The sequence below is a fragment of the Aulonocara sp. 'chitande type north' Nkhata Bay genome, linkage group LG22 (assembly GCF_057382095.1).
Source record: "Aulonocara sp. 'chitande type north' Nkhata Bay isolate Kocher_YH1m ecotype deep benthic linkage group LG22, A_spYH_male_GT1.1, whole genome shotgun sequence".
Lineage (NCBI taxonomy): Eukaryota > Metazoa > Chordata > Actinopteri > Cichliformes > Cichlidae > Aulonocara > Aulonocara sp. 'chitande type north' Nkhata Bay.
Genome location: NC_141364.1, coordinates 1,770,022 through 1,789,921, shown reverse-complemented (window position 1 = coordinate 1,789,921; position 19,900 = coordinate 1,770,022). Strand labels below are relative to the sequence as shown.

The window sequence follows — 19,900 nt, the reverse complement described above, 5'->3', positions numbered from 1 at the left end:
TGTGTGTGTGTGTGTGTGTGTGTGTGTGTGTGTGTGTGTTTAGTGGGAGAGAGAGGACCCTGCCCTTATTTGACAGCATGTCATTGTAGGATTTAAATTGAACATAGTTAGACTGGTTGACTGGATTAGAGCCTGTGTTTGTGTGTCCCTCTGTGCATTTGTGTTTCAATAAGTTATTACTATTCTGCTAAATCATAGTATTTCTGGTACTTTTCGGTACTTGTGCTAAATACAGTATTTCTGCTAAATTATAGTATTTCTTCTTTTTATAATATTTGTGCTAAAACATAGTATTTCTACTAAATGTAGTATTTATGCTTAATAATAGTATTTCTATATATTTCTGCCAGGTCCCCAGGCAGCCAATCCTCTGTGAGGACTGAGACATTCAAATTTTCAAATCAGGGCCTGCACAGTTTCCCAGCCAATCAAATAAGTGTCCTGAGGCATTCAAATTTGCATATTGGGGCCTTCGTGGCTTCTAAGCCAGCCAATCATATCTGAGGGCTGAGGAATTCAAACCCACAAATCAGGGCCTGCACGGCTTCCCAGCCAGCCAATCACATATGTGGTCTCAGGCATTCAAATTTGCATATTGGGGAATTCGTGGCTTCTAAGTCAACAAGTCATCCATGTCATATATCTCTAAAAATTCATATTTTAATATTAAATTGTCAACACTTGAAGATTCCCCCATCTCTTCTGAACAAAACGGTGTAAGAATGACCGTTCTAGCCCCTACGGTTAGGAAATTACGGTCATTTGTTTGAGGGAAGTCCTCACTATGAGAAATAGACTGCAAAAATCCTGTGTCTCTCTGTGCTGCTGTGTGTGTAAACAGATTCACCTGTTTTGGTGGGGAAAAGTGCACAGCCTCTCTGATTGGTGGATTCAAATTCACCAGCTCCCAGGATGACCTAGAAACTTACTTCTCTCTCCCTGTGTGTGTGTGTGACAGAGAGAGAGAGAGAGAGAGAGAGAGAGAGAGATGATCTGGTTGACTGAATTGGATCTTGTGTGTGGGTCTCTCTGTGCATGTGTGTTTCCTCATGTGTACATATTTGTGATTGTGTGGCTGTAATAAATTTTTTTGCAGATTTTTGTCATTTAACAAGTATATTTGAGGGACCCTCAGCATGTTCAGCATTTTTTCAGCTGTCCATTTTGCTTTTCCAATTTTTCTGTTTAACTTATTACTATTGTGCTAAATCATACTATTTCTGCTATTTTATAAGATTTGTGCTTAATATACTATTTCTGCTTTTATAGGATTTGTGCTTAATATAGTATTTCTGCTAAATGTAGTATTTATGCTTAATCATACTATTTCTGCTTTTCATAGTATTTGTGCTTAATATAGTATTTCTGCTAAATTTAGTATTTCTGATTAATTATAGTTTTTCTAGTAAATCATAGTACAGTATTTCTGCTTTTTATGGGATTTGTGCTAAAACAAAGTATTTCTACTAAATGTAGTATTTGTGCTTAATCATACCATTTCTGCTTTTTATAGGATTTGTGCTTAATATAGTATTTCTGCTAAATTATAGTATTTCTGCCAAATTATAATATTTGTGCTAAAACATAGTCTCAATTTAAAATTACAATATTCATAGTTCATCACAGTGTCTCTGGTAAATCACAATATTTCTGCTCTGTTGTACTATTTTTCTAAATCATAGTGTTTCTGTAATGTTTAAGTATTTTTGGCTAAATATATTCTTTCTGTTATCTTATACTATTTCTCCTAAATTCTTGTATTTTTGAGAAGTTATCATGTTTCTGGTAAGTTACAATATTTCTGCTAAATTCTGCTATGCTATTGTATTTCTGCCAAGTATTATGTTTCCTCTAAGATATTGCAGTTCTGCTAAGTTATTCCATTTTAGCAAACTTCTTTTGCTTCTGCAAAGTTTTTACAATTTCTGCAACTTTTCAGCTTTTTCAGCTACTTTTTGCATACAGCTTCAGCTTTAAGCATCCACACTGCATTTTCGCAGGAAATGCAAATTTTTCTAGTTATCTTTGGGATCTCCAAAGAAGCACAAAGCTTACAACATGCTCAAAAAAGTCTTGTGGGAGTCATGGAAAGGTCGCTAGAAAAACCGCAACCACCAAGTACCCGCAGAGGGTCAGGCAAGTCCTGAGGAGTCAGCTGAACGATAAGAACAAGAACATCAACACCTGCCCTGATGTGATCAGGTACCCTGCTGGGATAATAAGCTGCCCAAAGAAGGAGATAGAAGCCACTGACATCAAGTCCAGGAAGCTCTTGACCATGCATGAAGGGTTTCACCCCAAGTCCAGCACCCTGAGGCTGGTTGGTTAGTTGTTGGTGGTACTAATGTTCACGATGCAGCAGCTGCATCTATTTTCCTCTCTCAGCTTTTCAGCTCCACCTTTTCGACACTTCTTCCACGAGGACTGAGTGGGCATGTGTGACTCAGACAGGTGTTGATGATGCCGTGCTTCCTTTTCACATTCAGCTACACCGTCTGGACCGGCAGCCTTGTAATTTGGACTTCATCACTATGACCAAATTAATTATCACAATTATTTTCATCAATATTTGATTCCAATTATTTGTTACAATAATTATTGATTTTAGTGGCAAAATATTACGGTGCTGTCTCATAGACGTAACCCTGCTTTCACAGCCATGCTGTGCTGCTTTCCTGCTGTTAGACAAATTCTATTCAATTTCATTGTAGCAACAAATCACAAGAGCAGGCACCTCAGCATGCTCTGTATGGTAAGATAAAGACTACAATAATACAGAGAAACCATCTGGGGCCGAGAGGAGGAAGACAGGACAAAGACACGCTGTGAAGACTGCCACAGATTAAAAATAACTAATGCAGAGAGGTCTATAAATACATAGTGACTGAACAATAAACTCCCAGTGCATCATGGGAATCTCCCAGCAGCCTACAGCTATATGTTTTGAGAGCAAAGTGCTGATATGGTACTACAAGGTCATTAAGATAAGATGGGCCTGAATATTCAATATCTTGTATGTGAGGAGCAGGTTTCAGTGCACCTGCATGATCGATGTGCCACACAGTTGAGGAGTCCTCTCTTCGTCTTCTGCTGTTGCAGACATTTGAATTCTGTTGTATTCTTTACTTGCGCAGACTAGACGGAGGAAACGTCACACTGCATGTGTCTGATGGCAGTTCACACATCTTCTGTATGCGTCTAAAAAGACACTGTGGTGTGCTGAGGACCTGCAAACACGACCGCACAGTTCCTGTTTTCAGCTTAAAGTAAAAATAACACATGAGTCAGTTTGAGTTAGCAGAGCTGCTCTTTGAGATATTACATAAGAAACAAAACCATCCACGAACTTTAGTTTAGCTGAGTTGTGGATGGACTCAGTACAGGTTTTTTGACCTTGTATATAAAGCACCTCTTTGTCTGTGGTTACGTGTGGGCAAACCCACACATAACCACAGAGTTCCTGCTCTCAGCCCGAAGTATTAGCTCAGATGCTAATCTGAGTACAGAACGATGGTGACAGTGAACATCTCCTGCTGTGTTGTTATAGGCTCTCACTGTCATGGTCTCCGCGCCCGCCCGGCCCCACAGGGCTACATGTGTTGTTTGGTTCTCTCTCTCTCTGCCTGGGCGGAGCTCACTGTGGGCTCCGCCCTTGGCCCACACACCTGTCAACAATCAGCGGTCATCACCTGGAGCACTATTTGAGGCTGGAACACAGATCCTCTCGTCGCTGGGTGGTTGTACTACAGACGTTAGTGTTTCTCCCAGCGCTGGTGAACCTGTGATTCGTGTGTGACTTCCCTCTCTTCTGCGACAGACTTTCCGTACCTGTGACCCCCCAGTCGTGTGAACGTGTGTGAGTTTGGGCAAGAAGACGTGAGCGAGTGTGAGAGAGCTTCCCCTCCACTGTATATATCGTGCACTGGTGCTGTGAATAAACTGTTTTTTGGAGACGCCTACGGCTCTGCGCTTGAGTTCCTACTACCAGACACTCACACTCACTGGGCTCACTGCATTTTGTCTTTTGTGTTTAAATGTGTTTGTAAGATTTAATCTATGAAGTAACTGAGGAGAAGCAGGACATTGTTCAGAGGGTAATGTTTAGTTTAATGTCTAAACACGATGTGTAAGATATGTCCTCTGACTGTGCCGACTGCAATCCAACATTAACTATGTAACATGGGGGAGGCTGCGAGCTGTCTCAGCCTCCTGCATCAGCTGGGAGCTCGAGCGAGCGTTTCCAGCCGGCCACAAACTCCACGTCGCTCCCTGAGCTTGAGAAGCGTCCTGAGCACGCTGCGTGTCCTGCACAGCTGCAGCTAGCTCTGTCTCACCAGAGGTTTCCACACCGTCTGGTCCATTTGCGTCTCCGCCCGACCGGTCATCAGCGCCCTGTCCCACTCTGCTCCTGGGTCTCTGCTGCCATCAGCCAGTTTCTGATGCAGGTTTCTTTAAATCCTCTTTGTGTTTCAGAAGTCACACTTCCCCGAACGCCTTTAGCACCAACACTGTATTTGCACACGTTCATGCGCACAAAACAGGAAACACTATTAAAAGACAGTGAGAGGTGTTAAGGCCGTTCCTAAATAACTCCTGATCCTCTTCTCATGAAGAAAAGATGAAGTCAGAGTTTAAATCTTTTCTGTCTGTATCAGGATGGCAGCAAACATCTGCTGCTGTCTTTTTGCCTTTTTCCTGAGCTGTAAAGTCACTGCAGGTAAGAACCGTTTACATTCATTCTGAACATGTTGACCTAAATGTTTAAACTTGTTCTTTACACCTTAATGATAAGTTTGCATATTGAAGCCTGTGTCAGTGGTGTGTGGTGCAGCTGATTTAATTTAAAAAACCTCAGTAAAGATTTAATCTTAATCCAGCTGCAGCCAAATGTTCACTTGTATTTTTATGATATTGTGTTTTGCAGGTTTGATGCATGAAGTGGCTGAAGAAGAGCGCTCCGTTGTTCTGAGGTGTCCTCTCTCCGAGGAGCGCAGAGTGACGTGGAGCAGAGAGAGAAATGACAGCAGAGAGGAGATCCTGACAGCCGATGGCGGACGTTTAATAAGACACGATGACCTCACCAAGCAGTACACTGCATACGACGACCTGTCGCTCTACATTTACAGAGCTGCTGTCTCGCACTCGGGAACCTACTTCTGTGACGATAAAGCTGCTGTGGCGCTCACAGTGATCCCGTCAGGTGACAGCAAACTTATTCGATTTTTCAGTCTTCAGTTGGGTTTTTCCCAACATGATGTGGATATTTTCTCAGTGCTGAGGTCATAACAGTCTCTGAGTCAGATGTTGCTCACATCTGAGCAGTCAGTGTGGGTCAGAGGTTAGCTTAGCTTCCCCGCTGACATCACCTGCTGGGCCAAAACTGGCTGCACTGGTGCAACTACAAAAACTGATAAATGGTTAAGAAATGACACGATGTCTTCTCCACATACCGAGAATTATTGTTATAGTAGTAGTTTATAATTAGGAAAGCCTGCTTTTCAAAAGAAACCCTTATGACGTTACATCGTTATGTAAATTTCCGGTACATCTAAATTTGCATAATGAACGTTGGCTCACTGGTGTGGCTCTGCTGGTGAGCAGGTAACATGTGCCGCATGGCCCCAGTGTAGCTGCGTGTCTGCCACAAAAAGCATCTGAAACAGCACAGACTAGAAAAGCTTTGCCTCTCTGACCGTTACATCAGCCCAGGCTTATGACCCTGAACTCAGGTCTGAATATATGAGGTCATGTGACCATGTTTCTCTGTCTCTCGAGAACATTTCATTTTGTTTAGAGAGGTGCACTGAAGATGGAAGACAGGAGTGGCAGAGAAGTGAGGGTGGTGCAACTCATGTATAAGAGCAGAGAGACGGGTGTGAAGGTGCAGGTGGGATTACATCAGGGATCGGCTTTTAGCTCCTTCCTGTTTGCAGTGATGGAAAGACTGACAGATGAGGTCAGGCCGGAGTCTCTGTGGACTCTGTTTGCAGACGACACTGTGATCTGCAGTGAGAGCCTGGAGAGGTGGAGGAGAGCCTGGAGAGGAGAATGAAAGTCAGAAGACAGACCGAATGCATGTGTGTGAACCTTAGACAGGTGCTGACCCCGTAATGTTCATGTTTACTGTGCACAGGAACAATGAGACTCGCTGTTGTGGGGGGGAGGAACGTCACCCTGAGATGCCCTCATGCTGGTCGAAGATCAGGAAGTCCATCGTGGAGCAGAAGTTTTGCTGGAAAACAACAGATAGTCTGCCCTCATGCTTCCACTGTGGGCCAGATGTTGATTATTCCAGATGTTCAGCTTGCTGACTCCGGACTGTACCACTGTGATGGAAAACCAGCTGTTTATCTAAAAGTGATCAAAGAGGAGAAATCTGACAGCGGTGAGAATAAGACAGTGAATATAAAATATCTCATGGTAGTGACCTTGGGGCGGGGTGTGGTTTGTGGCTCAGCTGCCTGGGAGGGGTGGAGCAATGGATTCAGGGTGTGGTGTCAGGGGAGGTTTACTCACACACGTGACCTAATTATCCAATCATGTTGCTGGGACCTGAGATACCTGTGTGTGACACAGAAGGAGGGCAGCTGGAAAATAAAAGACATTTAAAAAGTGCAACTCTGCTTGGCCAGATGGCCAAGCTGGCAGCCATGCAGCAGCCATGCAGCAGCCATGCAGCAGCCTCCAACCTGCGATGTGACCTGAAAAAATCTGAAATGAGAGGAGGGTCAAGTATGAAGGAACGTGTCACGGTCCTGGGTCGGTGACCCAGTGTTTTGTGTTTTTGAATTATTATATAGCTTTTGAGTTCATGATTTATCCCCGCTCGTCTCCCAGTTTCTCTCAGGAGAGCATCTGATCTGTCAGGGCTCTGTGTGCAGGCGGAGGGAGAGGAGGACCCTGAATACAACTCCAAACCTCAGCTTTATTGCTGGCACGGAAACAAAACATGAAGTGAACACTGAATACTGTCACAGGCATAATCTGATGGTACGACGCGACACAGGAGGGAGACACAGCTGGGAGGGGTTGGACTAACGAGACAGGGGGAGCAAAGCTGCACACACTAACACAAGACAGACTTTCACAATAAAACAGGAAACCACTAAACAAAGACGCAGACACGACACAGAGAGACAGACTACACACTGAACTAAACCTGCGATAAACATGAGAACACAAAAGCTAAGAACCTAAGAAGTCTTTCCGTTGGTCTGAGGCTGACCTGGTCCCCTAAAGAGCAAAATGACTTCCAACCCTGTGATGTGAACTGGGGTCCTCTGCTGGAGGTGATCTCGGATTGAGCTCTTGTGGCGCTTGAAGATGAAGCGACCAAAAGTTTAGCGGTTTCAGTAGCTGTGGGGAGTTTGTCCAAGGCTATAAAGTCAGTGGCTTTGGAGAATCTATCAATTACAGAGAGAATTACGGATTTACCTGCCGAGATGAGCAAACTGGTGACGAAGTCCAGACAAATGTGTGACCAAGTGCAGGAAGGTATGGCTAATGGCTGCAGTAGTCTGGTTTTGCTCCTGGTGCAGGTCTCGCAGGCGGAGACGTACTCCCGCGCACGTTTCCCACCAGAAGTGGCGCTTCGGTAAGGCGATGGTTCAACCTGCTCTGTGGTGACAGGAGAATTTAGATATGTGAGTCCGAACGTGGGAACAAAACGGCGATCTGGAGGTTGGAGGAGGTCAGGGTTAGGGGAGCGCATCTGTAACCGGAAGGTCGCCGGTTCGATCCCCGGGCTCTCTGTCCTGGTCGTTGTGTCCTTGGGCAAGACACTTCACCTACCGCCTACTGGTGTTGGCCAGAGGGGCCGATGGTGCGATATGGCAGCCTGGCTTCTGTCAGTCTGCCCCAGGGCAGCTGTGGCTACACCTGTAGCTGCCTCCACCAGTGTGTGAATGTGTGTGTGAATGAATAGTGGCATTGTAAAGCGCTTTGGGTGCCTTGAAAAGCGCTATATAAATCCAATGCATTATTATTATCATCCCGTAGAGCCTGCCGGATGCTCTCCTCGATTCTCCAAGCAATGAAGGCCATTCGACAGAAAGCTGGGAGCACTCTATCCCAAAAAGTTGATTCTGTTCATCTGGACGTTGTGTTGTCAGTGGGAGAAACATTTGATCATCATCCAGGTGACTTCTTCAGCCGAGGCTGATAAAAATTTATAAACAGGACATTTGCATAATAATGGAAACTAGCACAACTGAATGAACCATGGGCTGTGAGGTCAGTGCCTGGATCATTAACATGTGGTTGTCCTTCTCTCCTGGATCAGCTGGAGCTTTCTTTAGGAGCCTTCCCAGCTTTGACAAAAGTCCAGCTGGGATAACCACATTTATTCAGGGCCTTCCTGATGTTCTTCTGCCTCCCTGGCTGCTGTGTCAGTAGGGATGGTGTTCGCTCTGTGTTGCGTCCTGATGACGCCCAGTTTGAGCTCCAGTGGATGATGAGAGTCAAACCTTAGATACTGATCCGTATGTGTAGGTTTACGGTACACATCAGCTTGTAGATGTCCCCCATTACTGATGGAAATCTCACAGTCTAAGAAGGCTAACCTGCCCCTGTTCATATCCTCCCTGGTGAATCTGATGTGTCGGTCCACTGAGTTAATGTGATCCGTGAAATGTGGAACGTCCTGAGATTTGATTGTCACCCAGGTGTCATCCACATACCTGAACCAATGACTTGGTGGTGTTCCAGGATATGAGAGACAAAATGAGTAAAAAATTTTCATTTTTAAAGAATTTATTTGCAAATTATGGTGGAAAATAAGTATTTGGTCGCCTACAAACAAGCAAGATTTCTGGCTCTCACAGACCTGTAACTTCTTCTGTAAGAGGCTCCTCTGTCCTCCTCTTGTTACCTGTATTAATAGCACCTGTTTTTGCTCGTTATCAGGATAAAAGACACATGTCCACAACCTCAAACAGTCACACTCCAAACTCCACTATGTCCAAGACCAAAGAGCTGTCAAAGGACACCAGAAACAAAATTGTAGATCTGCAGCGGGCTGGGAAGACTGAATCTGCAATAGGCAAGCAGCTTGGTGTGAAGAAATCAACTGTGGGAGCAAGACCAGTGATAATCTCCGTCGACCTGGGGCTCCATGGAAGCTCTCACCCCGTGGGGTCGATCACATGAACGGTGAGCAAAGATCCCAGAACCACACGGGGGGCGCGAGCGAATGACCTGCAGAGAGCTGGGACCAAAGTAACAAAGGCTAACGAAGCCGCCAGGGACTCAAATCCTGCAGTGCCAGACGTGTCGCTCTGATTAAGCTGGTGCACGCCCAGGCCCGTCTGAAGTTTGCTAGAAAGCATTTGGATCCAGAAGAGGACTGAGAGAATGTCATATGTTCAGATGAAGCCAAAATAGATCTTTTTGCTAAAAAGTCTAATTGTTGTGTTTGGAGGAGAAAGAATGCTGAGTTGCATCCAAAGAACAGCATACCTGCTGTGAAGCATGGTGGGAACATCAGGCTGTGGGGCAACAGTGCAGAGGTGGGACCAAGTCATTGTTTTGCAAGTCTCATGTAAGTCTCAAGTCTTTATCCTCAAGTCAGAGTCGAGTCTCAAGTCACTGTAAAAGTCCGAGTAAAGTCACAAGTCTGAAACTTTGAATTTCAAGTCTTAAAAAAAAGAAAAGAAAATAATGTTGCAGTTATGCTAAATGTAAATATTAGACCGTGTGATTTTTAAATCTGTTTTTCTCAACACATGACAAAATAGTGAACTTAGAAAATATAGACAAATTGTGAAATTGCACCTCTTTAAAATGCAGCTCAATTAAACCTAGCTCCAAGAATAATTTTCACCGACAGTTCTGAGATAAGCTGCATGTTATTCTTGGATGCGGTTGTAGGACCGGCTTTAAAATCGCATGACAAAAATATCATACACATTAAAAAAAACTGTATCACCAACGGAGCCTGGACAACATTTGCCAGTTAGATGAAGTCATGAAGCACCGCCTACCGTTCTTTATGCAACTCCAACTGCTGGAAGTTGCTCCATCTCTGTCTGTGATTCTCTGCTTGCATGTTTTGCATATTGCGTTTCGGTTTTTTGTTGACTACTTCATAGTTTATGTACCTGGAAAAAATAACATTTTTGAGCGTTTTTTTTCTTCTTAAAAAAGAAATCTGGTTAATTTGATTGGCTGTGCTACAGCTCACACACACATACGTACGGAGTGTGGTTGGAATAAACGAATGAATGAATTGAATTAATGATGCACACTTATATGTGTATATAATGTGTGTGTTAAATTTTAGATTTGGGGTGAAATATCAAGTCTTTTCAAGTAAACCGGTTCAAGTCCCAGGTCATTGGTGTAAAAGTCCAAGTCAAGTCACAAGTCTTAGAACATTTTTTCAAGTCAAGTCTAAAGTCATAAAATTAATGACTCGAGTCCAAGTCATGTGACTCGAGTCCACACCTCTGCAACAGTGTGTGAAAACCTCGCTAAGACTTACAGGAAACATTTGACCTCTGTCATTGCCAACAAAGGGTATATAACAAAGTACTGAGATCAACTTTTGTTACTCACCAAATACTTATTTTCCACCACGATTTACAAATCAGTTCTTTAAAAATGAGACGATGTGATCTTTGTCCTCATTTTGTCTCATAGTTGACGCATACCTGTGATGGAAGAACTCTCTCATCTTTTGAAGTGGGAGAACTTGCACAATTGGTGGCTGACTAAATGCTTTTTTGCCCCACTGTAGCTGTGGCGTAGTGTGTTTGTTCACAGAAAAGTAATTTTCACTTTCCAGTACAGACACAGTTTTGTTGTTGTCGGTAGTCAACAACAAATCCTGAGGAAATATTAACAGGAAACATTAATATTCATTTCCTATAAAAAGACTCTGAGATGTGCAGAAGATGTGCGTGTAAACCACACAGTTCCTGTTCTCAGCAGAAACAGAAGCCTGGGTCAGCTGTTGCAGTTATTTCAGTGCATCAGGATGTGGGTGAACATTTGCTGTCTTTGTGCTTTTATTCTGGGCTCTGATGTCTCTGCAGGTACAGGCTTCTAACACTCCGCCTTTCATGTGTAAACAGATAATTTGGTATTGTTAGATATTTTCATAGATTATGTTTCACAGATTTAATCTATAGAGAAGCTGAGGAGCAGCAGCCCATCACTCTGCCCTGTCCTCGCCCTCAGGGCAACGTGACCTGGAGCAGAGAGACAGAAGGGAGGAAAGTTATCATACTTACAGTTTTTAATGACGGTGTAATGAGACACGATGATCCAGGAGAACATTACCATGCATTCGTGGATAAGTCACTGCACATTCGTGGAGCTGCTGTCTCAGACTCTGGAACATACCTGTGCAATAACGAAACGGCCGCAGAGCTGAGGGTGATCCCGCCAGGTAACGTCAAACTTTCACTTCCCTTTTTCTGTTTTTGAATCTTAAACCCACACGTAATATTAGAATCGTTTTCTGTTGACATGTCCCAGAGAGGATGTGAATAACTGTCCTCTTCATGACGTGATGCACTTTAGAAAGCGCTGTTACAAAGGTAGATTTTCACTTCATTGCTCTCTACTGTAAGTCGTGTAGAGTTACATGTTGAGACTGAATCACCTCACATCTGTACAGTAAGCCAGTCAGCATAGACCCCAATGAGGACTGGACACAGAACAAACCGAGTTCGACTGTTCACGTAAACCAGCGTTTTGAGTATTTTGTATTTTCTAATGTTAGATTCAATTAACACAAAGTTCTGGTGTTATTATTTGGTTATGGTTAAGTCGAGTATTATTCTAGTTTATGTTTAATCAATGTCCAGGAGTCTTTTCCTGTTTGTGAAGTCTGATCAAACAGTGACCCCACATGCCGCTGACACTCTTGTTCACAGTCTGGATCGATTACTGCAGCTCTCTTCTTTTGGTCTTAGTCAAAAATCTATCCATGAGCTTCAACGTATCCAGAACTCTGCTGCCCGTATTATCACCAGGACCCCTTCTATGCACGACATCACCCCTGCTCTTTTAACAGGAAGAAACCTCCGGCAGAACCAGGCTCAGGGAGGGGCGGGGCCATCTGCTGTGATTGGTTGGGGTGAGAGAAGGAAGACAGGATAAAAGACATGCTGTGGAAGAGAGACAGAGATTAATAACAGATATGATTCAATGCAGAGAGGTCTGTTAATACATAGTGAGTGAGAAAGGTGACTGGAAAGGAAAAACTCAATGCATCATGGGAATCCCCCGGCAGCCTACGTCTATTGCAGCATAACTAAGGGAGGATTCAGGGTCACCTGGTCCAGCCCTAACTATATGCTTTAGCAAAAAGGAAAGTTTGAAGCCTGATCTTGAAAGTAGAGATAGTGTCTGTCTCCTGAATCCAAACTGGAAGCTGGTTCCACAGAAGAGGGGCCTGAAAACTGAAGGCTCTGCCTCCCATTCTACTTTTAAATACTCTAGGAACAACAAGTAGGCCTGCAGAGCGAGAGCGAAGTGCTCTAATAGGGTGATATGGTACTACAAGGTCATTAAGATAAGATGGGGCCTGATTATTTAAGACCTTGTATGTGAGGAGCAGGAGAAATCTGCTCTCTTTCTAGTCCCTGTCAGGACTCTTGCTGCAGCATTTTGGATTAGCTGAAGGCTTTTCAGGGAGTTTTTAGGACATCCTGATAATAATGAATTACAGTCGTCCAGCCTGGAAGTAATAAATGCATGAACTAGTTTTTCAGCGTCACTCTGAGACAGGATATTTCTAACATTAGAGATGTTGCACAAATGGAAGAAAGCAGTCTTACATATTTGTTTAATATGTGCGTTGAAGGACATGTCCTGGTCAAAAATGACTCCAAGGTTCCTCACAGCGTTACTGGAGGCCAAGGTAATGCCATCCAGAGTAAGAATCTGCTTAGATACCACTGTGGCGGAGGTGTGGTCCCGGGCTCGGCTGCAGGGGAGGAGTGGTGCAGTGAGATCAACGGGGCGGTGCTGGAGAGGAAACAGCTGGTGGCATTCCCTTTTTTAGTGAGACGGAGTGGGAAGGAGGCTGGGAACAGCTGAGACCGGAGCTGTCCAGACTGTGGACTGTCACAACAAACAAAAACTAAAAATAAACGTGGCATCTCGCTATAAAGAACTGTGTGTGTGTGTGAAGTGCATTTCACAAGTTGTGCCGAAACCTTGTCTGGTGGGAATGTCAGACCCACATGCTGCCCAGCCTTTGCAGTTCCTGGCGCAAATGCCAGCAGAGATGGCGAAGATGAGCCAAGACCAGGCGGCGCTCCAGCGTGATCAAAGCTGAAGGAGCAGGCGGACCGGCAGACCCAGGTTCTGGAGCGGCTGATTGGAGCTAAACCACTTCCAAGGTGGCCCACTAAACCTGCGGCCACCTTGGAAGTGGCCGCAGGTTTAGTGGGCTCCACGTTTGCTTCCTCTGCTGTCGGGGGAGGCTCAGACGGCGGCAGACTCAGGGCCGCCGTCTGAGCTCCTCGAGGAGCAACTTCGAGGACATGAGCCGGGCGGTGTTGGACAGGATGGATCTTGCCCCTGAGGATATTCGCCGGGGAGGATCGGCCGTTTGCTTGGGCCCGGAAACTACACGACGCGGCGGTGTGGTGGCTGCAGCCGGGATCGTCAGAGGGGGAGACGCTGCTGGTGGAGAAGTCGGTGCTGGAGCAGTTCATGGAGGGGCAATGATTTTCCAGGCGGCTCATTATAACCCCATGGCAGGGCATATAGGATATGAAAAAACTCTGGAGTGAATAACGGCCTGATTTTATTGGCCGGACATCCGGATGTGAGCCGTTGGTGCGCGTCCTGCCAGCTTGTTAATCAGCCGTTCATACCAAAAGTGCCTTTGCACCCGCTCCCACTCATGGAGGTCCCGTTTGAGCGCATTGGCACAGACCTCATCGGGGTGTTTCACCAGAGTGCACGCGGCTATCGCTTTCTGTTAGTCCTGGTGGATTATGCAGCGCGATACCCGGAAGCAGTGGCGCTGCGCAACATCTCTGCAAAGAGTGTGGCGCAGGCACTGTTTCAGGTCCCGAGTTGGAATCCCGAAAGAGATCAGGGCACATCGTTCATGTCTCGCACACTGCGGGAACTGTACGAATTACTGGGCATTAACCAGCGTCCACCACCCTCATATGGACGGGCTGGTGTAGCGGTTGAACAAGACTTTAAAGTCCATGATTCGTAAGTTCATTAACGAGGATGAACGGAATTGGGATCGCTGGCTAGACCCTCTGTTATTTGCAGTGCTGGAGGTGCCCCAGGCCTCCATGGGATTTTCTCCCTTTGAACTGCTGTTCGGCAGGAAGCCGCGTGGGGTGCTCGACCTGATTAAAGAAAGCTGGGAGGACGGTCCAGGCCTCGCCAAGAATGAGATTCAGTACGTGCTGGACCTGAGAGCGAAACGCCACACTTTGGGGAGGTTGTCACGGGAGAATTTGCTCCAGGCTCAGCAGCGTCAGCAACGCCTGTATGACAGAGGGGCTAGACTCAGGCAATTTTCACCAGGAAACAGTGCTTGTATTACTCCCTTCTTCCAGCTCAAAGTTGCTTGCAAAGTGGCAAGGACACTTTGTGGTCACACGGCGAATTGGGGACATTGACTATGAGGTCAGACAGGGGAAGAGCGCCGCAGATTTATCACCTCAATCTCCTTAAAGCGTGAAGAGAGCCTGAAAACGCTTCTCTGGTAAGCCTGGTTAAGGAGAGAGAGGAGTTGGGGCCGGAGGGGCCAAATTCTATCATCCCCGCCTCCCTCCCTTGTGATGACCATCTCACACAGGCCCAGAAAGCGGATGTTGACGCCTTACAGCAGCATTTTGCAGACGTGTTCTCCCCCCTGCCCGGCCGAAGGTCTCTCATTGAGCATCATTTTGAAACACAGCCTGGCGTGACGGTGCGTTCACGGCCCTACAGGCTTCCTGAGCATAACCGGCAAATTGTTCAGAGGGAATTGGCTGAAATGCTGAAAATGGGAGTGATAGAAGAGTCGCACAGCGCCTGCTGTAGCCCCATAGTTCTTGTGGTGAAGAAGGATGGGTCTATACGGTTCTGTGTCGACTATCGCAAGGTGAATGAAGGGTCATGCTTTGATGCTTATCCCATGCCCCGGGTCGACGAGCTCCTGGACCGGTTGGGCACAGCCCGTTTTTTCACGACACTGGATTTAACCAAGGGTTACTGGCAGATTCCCTTGTCTGCCAATCCAAGGAAAAAACACCCTTCTCCAACCACAGCTACAGTATCTGGGGCACCACTTGGGGGCAGGCAGGTGCGTCCACAGGTGGAGAAGACGGCAGCTATCGCATCCTGTCCACGAAAGTAGGTTCGGCCAGACGGCTCCCTGGCCTCAGTCGGGCGGTGGGGGTGTATGTCCCTGGCTCAGCTGCAGGGGAGGAGTGGTGCAGTGAGCTCAACGGGGCGGTGCTGGAGAGGCAGGTGAGAACACAGCTGGTGGTTTTTGGTCTGATGACGGTTTCTTCCCTTTTTTTGTGAGACGGGAGAGGAGCGGGAAGGAGGCTGGGAAGAGCTGAGACTGGACTGTCACACCAAACAAAAACTAGAAATAAACGTGGCATCTCGCTATAAAGAAGTGTGTGTGTGTGTGTGTGTGTGTGTGTGTGTGTGTGTGTGTGTGTGTGTGTGTAGTGCATTTCACAACCATATTTCTAAGCTTTTCAGGGATGAGTACAATAACCTCAGTTTGATCTGAATTAAGAAGCAGAAAGTTAGCGGCCATCCAGGTCTTTATGTCTTTAAGACATTCCTGCAGTTTAACTCATTGGTGTGTGTTATCTGGCTTCATGGACAGATAGAGCTGGGTGTCATCTGCATAGCAGAGTAAATGTATGCTATGTCTTCTAATGATGCTGCCTAAGGGAAGCATGTATAATGTAAACAGAATTGATCCTAGCACTGAACCCTGTGGAACTCCATAATTAACCTCAGTGTGTGTAGAGGACTCTCCATTTACATGAACAAACTGGAGTCTATTAGATAGATATGATACAAACCATTGTTGTAATGTCAAGTGTGGTTGTCATGTCTACGTCTCTCTATGTTTTCCTGTTTTATTTTGAAAGTCTTGTTTCCATGTTCAATGTGTTCAGTTTCGCTTCCCTGGTGGCGTCAGGTTCATTTGTGTCAGCTGTGTTTCTCCAGGTGTTTCCAGGGAATGACATCTCTAATTTAAAAACATGAGTCCCATGAGGTGCAGATACATTTATGATGATGATGCGCTTTCTGCCTGAATATTTTCTGGTAGCGATGCGAAAAAGGGGAACAGGCAGTTTAGGAAAGGGTCCACTCATTAAACCCTCCTAACTTCTTTGGCGAGCAGGCTTTCAATGGCGTCTGGGTCTTTGAGAGCTGACTGGAGATTTTTACAGGTACAAGAGACCTGATGGCTGGGTAACAATCCCTGGGTGGAAACCTTAAAAACATTTTACTAAAAAGTTCACCAAGTCTGGGTAAGGGTGATTTTTTTTTTAAGGCTTCTTTTAAAGCGCGAATATGTATAGGTGTCAAAACAGATAAAACTGGTCATTGTTTGGGGGGGTTGTGGGGGCATGCTGGGCAGGAATGGCCGCTGCCCCAAAAAGAGCAGGAGTGGAGATAGCAGCACTAAGACATGAGGCAACTGGAATCAGTTTCTGGAGTTGGAATTATTGCAAATGGTGCGGCCTCCTAGGTTCACGATGGGTCGCCCTTTCAGTCTGTACCTTGTGGCAAAGGCATGCTAGGAATGGATGCTGTGGGTTTGGAAATTTCTGGTTTAGAGGCTGGACCCAAGCAGGTAAGAGTGGATGTGTGGCTTATGGGCTGTCAGTTGCTTTGGGCTGGAATGCTACAAACGGAAGCAGGATGTGACGGAGCACTGCATATCTTGCAGGAGAGTGAAGATCGGACAGCGACAGTAGAGTTCCTGCCCCAGAATGTGTCCTGATCAAACTGTTGTAGGCAAGCAGCTGCTTGAGAAGTGAACTGGATGTGGTACTAGTAAAAGCTGGTGCTGCCGAAGTGTAGGGCGAGATCGAGTATTATGGTCAAGTAGGTATCGAGAACTTGTCTTTGGGAAGGGAAAGTAGTGTAGAAGATGTCTCTGTATAGTGAAAATGCAAAAGAAAACTCGAGTGGAGTGAGCTGTTTTGCCTGAGATGGGGCCGGACTGCGCATGATGGGTGGAGTGGGCTGGTTGAGTGGTGGAAGAATGAGCTGTGCTAGATCTATATATTTACTGACAATGCTTTGTTGGCGAACGTGAGCGGATACTGGGAAAGGTTTTGGAGCCAGTGGGTTGAGAGGACGAATTGCAGAGGCCAGCAAAAACTGACCAATATTAGTTGGAAAAGAAGAGTCCTGGGCTGATTACCAACACTCATGGGGTTCTGTTATGTTTTTAAAAAATCTTTTTTATGTAAAGTTACTATTCTAAAGTACATTTTCTGTCTTTTATATCTTTCAAATGTTAAACACAGACAGGAAAACAACGCGAACACCACCACCAAAAACAACGACCACTTCACTGACAACAAGAACTGCAGCAACAGCGGCAGCAGCACCTGAGGAAATCTTAGGTATGAAAGCAGTTATTCAAAGAACGACTTTTGCATTATTGTGACCAGTATTTAGACAAAATATTAATTTCTGAGTGTTACCCAGTGTGTTTGTTTCAGGACAAACGTACCAGAATAATCAAGTGTTCAGTTTTGTTCCCATACAGCTGAATAACTGAGTGATCAGTGACTGTAGCTGGTGGTGGATGAGGCTCTGATTCCAGATGTTTCTTTGTCCTCCAGCTGCTGATCACCTGTGGCACATGACTGTCCGCACACTGATTGGACTGCTCTACTTAATCATCATGATCAGCATCACTGCTGTTACCCGGAGGAAAGGTGGATGAGCTCAAAGAGCCTCTGTGCTCTCATCATCACTGTTTTCAGACTCATTGAAGTTTAACATGATTCAGCTTTAGTGCAGATGTTTGTGCAGCTGCACATTTGCAGGTTTACAAATAGAAGTCCAACTGCATAAAAGTCTCTGAGAAAATGATCCTTTTAGTCTTAAGAGTTTCAACATGATGTTCAGTTTGTAAATTATAGAGTGAAACAGACTTTAAGCAGTTGTATGATTTATAACCATCCATCATATCCATGTTTATTTTGTGTGTTCTGCAGCTCGACAGATACAGAAGCGAGACAGCAGCAGATTCTGATCTCTGATGCTCCATCACACAGAAGCAGGACACCTGTGTTAACTATATGCATCGTAGCTGCTCATGGAGACTAAAGACAGTGTGGCACAATAGCAAGCTACTGCTGCTGGGCTCCAGTTTGGTATAAGTGCCTTGCAGATTCAGTATGTACCGTTGTGTCCACAATTTTAAATCATTTGGAAAAAAATTGTTTTTTGTTTTTTTTTCTTACAGATTTTATTTTGCTGTTTAGCTTCAGTGCGCTGTTGGCTCTGTTGTCATGGCAATAACACCAAATTATACCATGTAAAACTCTGAATAAAAATAACAAACACACCTGCTTAAAAGTAAATGTTGCTGTTGTTGCATCCCCAAGTTGGTCTACGAGTGAGGACAGTAACATCAAACTGGCTGGAAAAACAGGAGAAAACGGTGAAAACCAAAATAGAATGGGCACTCAAGGTTTCTGGCTAAATTAACAAGACCATCAATGAAGGCTAACAAACACCAACAAGCTAACAAAGACGATCAGATCCTAACTAACATACTAACAGCAGTTTCACAAACACAGAGGCCCTGAATGCAGCATCAGTCCAGTTATAAAGGCCCTGGAGAGCATTTATTGGCTACAGGCCTCAGACGTCAGCCAATCCAGTCTTTAAGTCTGTCATCATTAGCTGTGTCTGGGCCCAAACTCCGCTGCAGGTCCAAAAGTCAAACGATCACTGCAGCATCACTGAGAGTTAAAAACTGTCTAAATCCTTTCATATTTAATAAAATGATCAGTGTGGCTGATTGGCAGGTGCAACAATTACGTTTAACATCCAGGCATCCAGGAAAACAGAATTTATTAAGTTTAACGGCGAAGTTAGCAGGAAGTTAGGTCGCTAGTTTCCATTGAAATATAATATACCATGTTCTGATTGAGGCATTTCAGAAAAAATTAAGTCGTACAGCGCTGCTATCACTTCAGACATGAGTGAAGACAGAACACAAAACAGCAGTGATGTTTGTAGGGTTACTAAAGTTGGGCTAGTTGGTTTATAATGATGTGCTATGTGATCGCTAGTGACACAGCTATGTTAGCATAGCAGACACAGTAAAGCTGGACGATGAACGCTAACCTTTTTCCACTCTATAAAAGTTAATGTGAGGGTTCCCGATGGTTAGGGACAAATGCAATCGCAGGATGCTGTAAAGCCCTATGGGAGGGTTCCCCAAGAGAGACAACCCCCTGATGATCCTCTACCTAATCACATGAGCCGTGGTGTGAAAACGGGTGTGGGTCCCAATCAGCCAGGGTTTCGGGTGAGCTCATTAGGAAACCTGGCCCCACCCTATCATGTGATTTCCTGAGGTCAGATGGCCCAGGATGTGAGTGGGCGTTAAGGCGTCTGGGGAGGATCTCAGAACTGGATTATAGATGGCAGAGAGTTGGTGTCGTAAACCCCCGCCTCTGTTCAAAGATGGTCACTCACAGTGGACATAGATGCTTCTTTCACTCCTCTTTCAAACCGTCTGTCCTCTCTGTCCAAAATGTGAACATTGGCATCCTCGAAACAGTGACCTTTGACCTTAAGGCTACGTTCACACTGCAGGTCTTAATGCTCAATTCCGATTCCGAATTTCTGTCAGAATCTGCTGATTATACAGTACAAATAAAATGTTCACGTTTCTCCAACGTTGTCTTCCCAACAGTTTCACTGA

General features: G+C 45.2%; 1 protein-coding gene across 1 annotated transcript; it reads left to right on the top strand.

Annotated features, from left to right (window-relative positions):
• Positions 1-1,958: 1,958 nt before the first annotated feature.
• LOC147303147 (uncharacterized) lies at positions 1,959-19,219 on the top strand. The gene is made up of 6 exons (XM_086281455.1): positions 1,959-4,717; positions 4,925-5,200; positions 6,134-6,385; positions 17,478-17,576; positions 17,799-17,894; positions 18,177-19,219. The coding sequence occupies exons 1-6, from the start codon at positions 4,657-4,659 to the stop codon at positions 18,212-18,214; spliced, it is 822 nt and encodes a 273-aa protein (XP_086137581.1). The 5' UTR covers positions 1,959-4,656; the 3' UTR covers positions 18,215-19,219.
• The last annotated feature ends 681 nt before the right edge of the window (positions 19,220-19,900 follow it).

Coding starts and splice junctions, on each gene's coding strand:
- LOC147303147 (XM_086281455.1), top strand. CDS start 4,657: ATGGCAGCAAACATCTGCTGCTGTCTTTTTGCCTTTTTCCTGAGCTGT. Junction 4,718..4,924: donor GAGCTGTAAAGTCACTGCAG/GTAAGAACCGTT, acceptor TGTGTTTTGCAG/GTTTGATGCATGAAGTGGCT. Junction 6,386..17,477: donor AGAGGAGAAATCTGACAGCG/GTGAGAATAAGA, acceptor TGTTAAACACAG/ACAGGAAAACAACGCGAACA.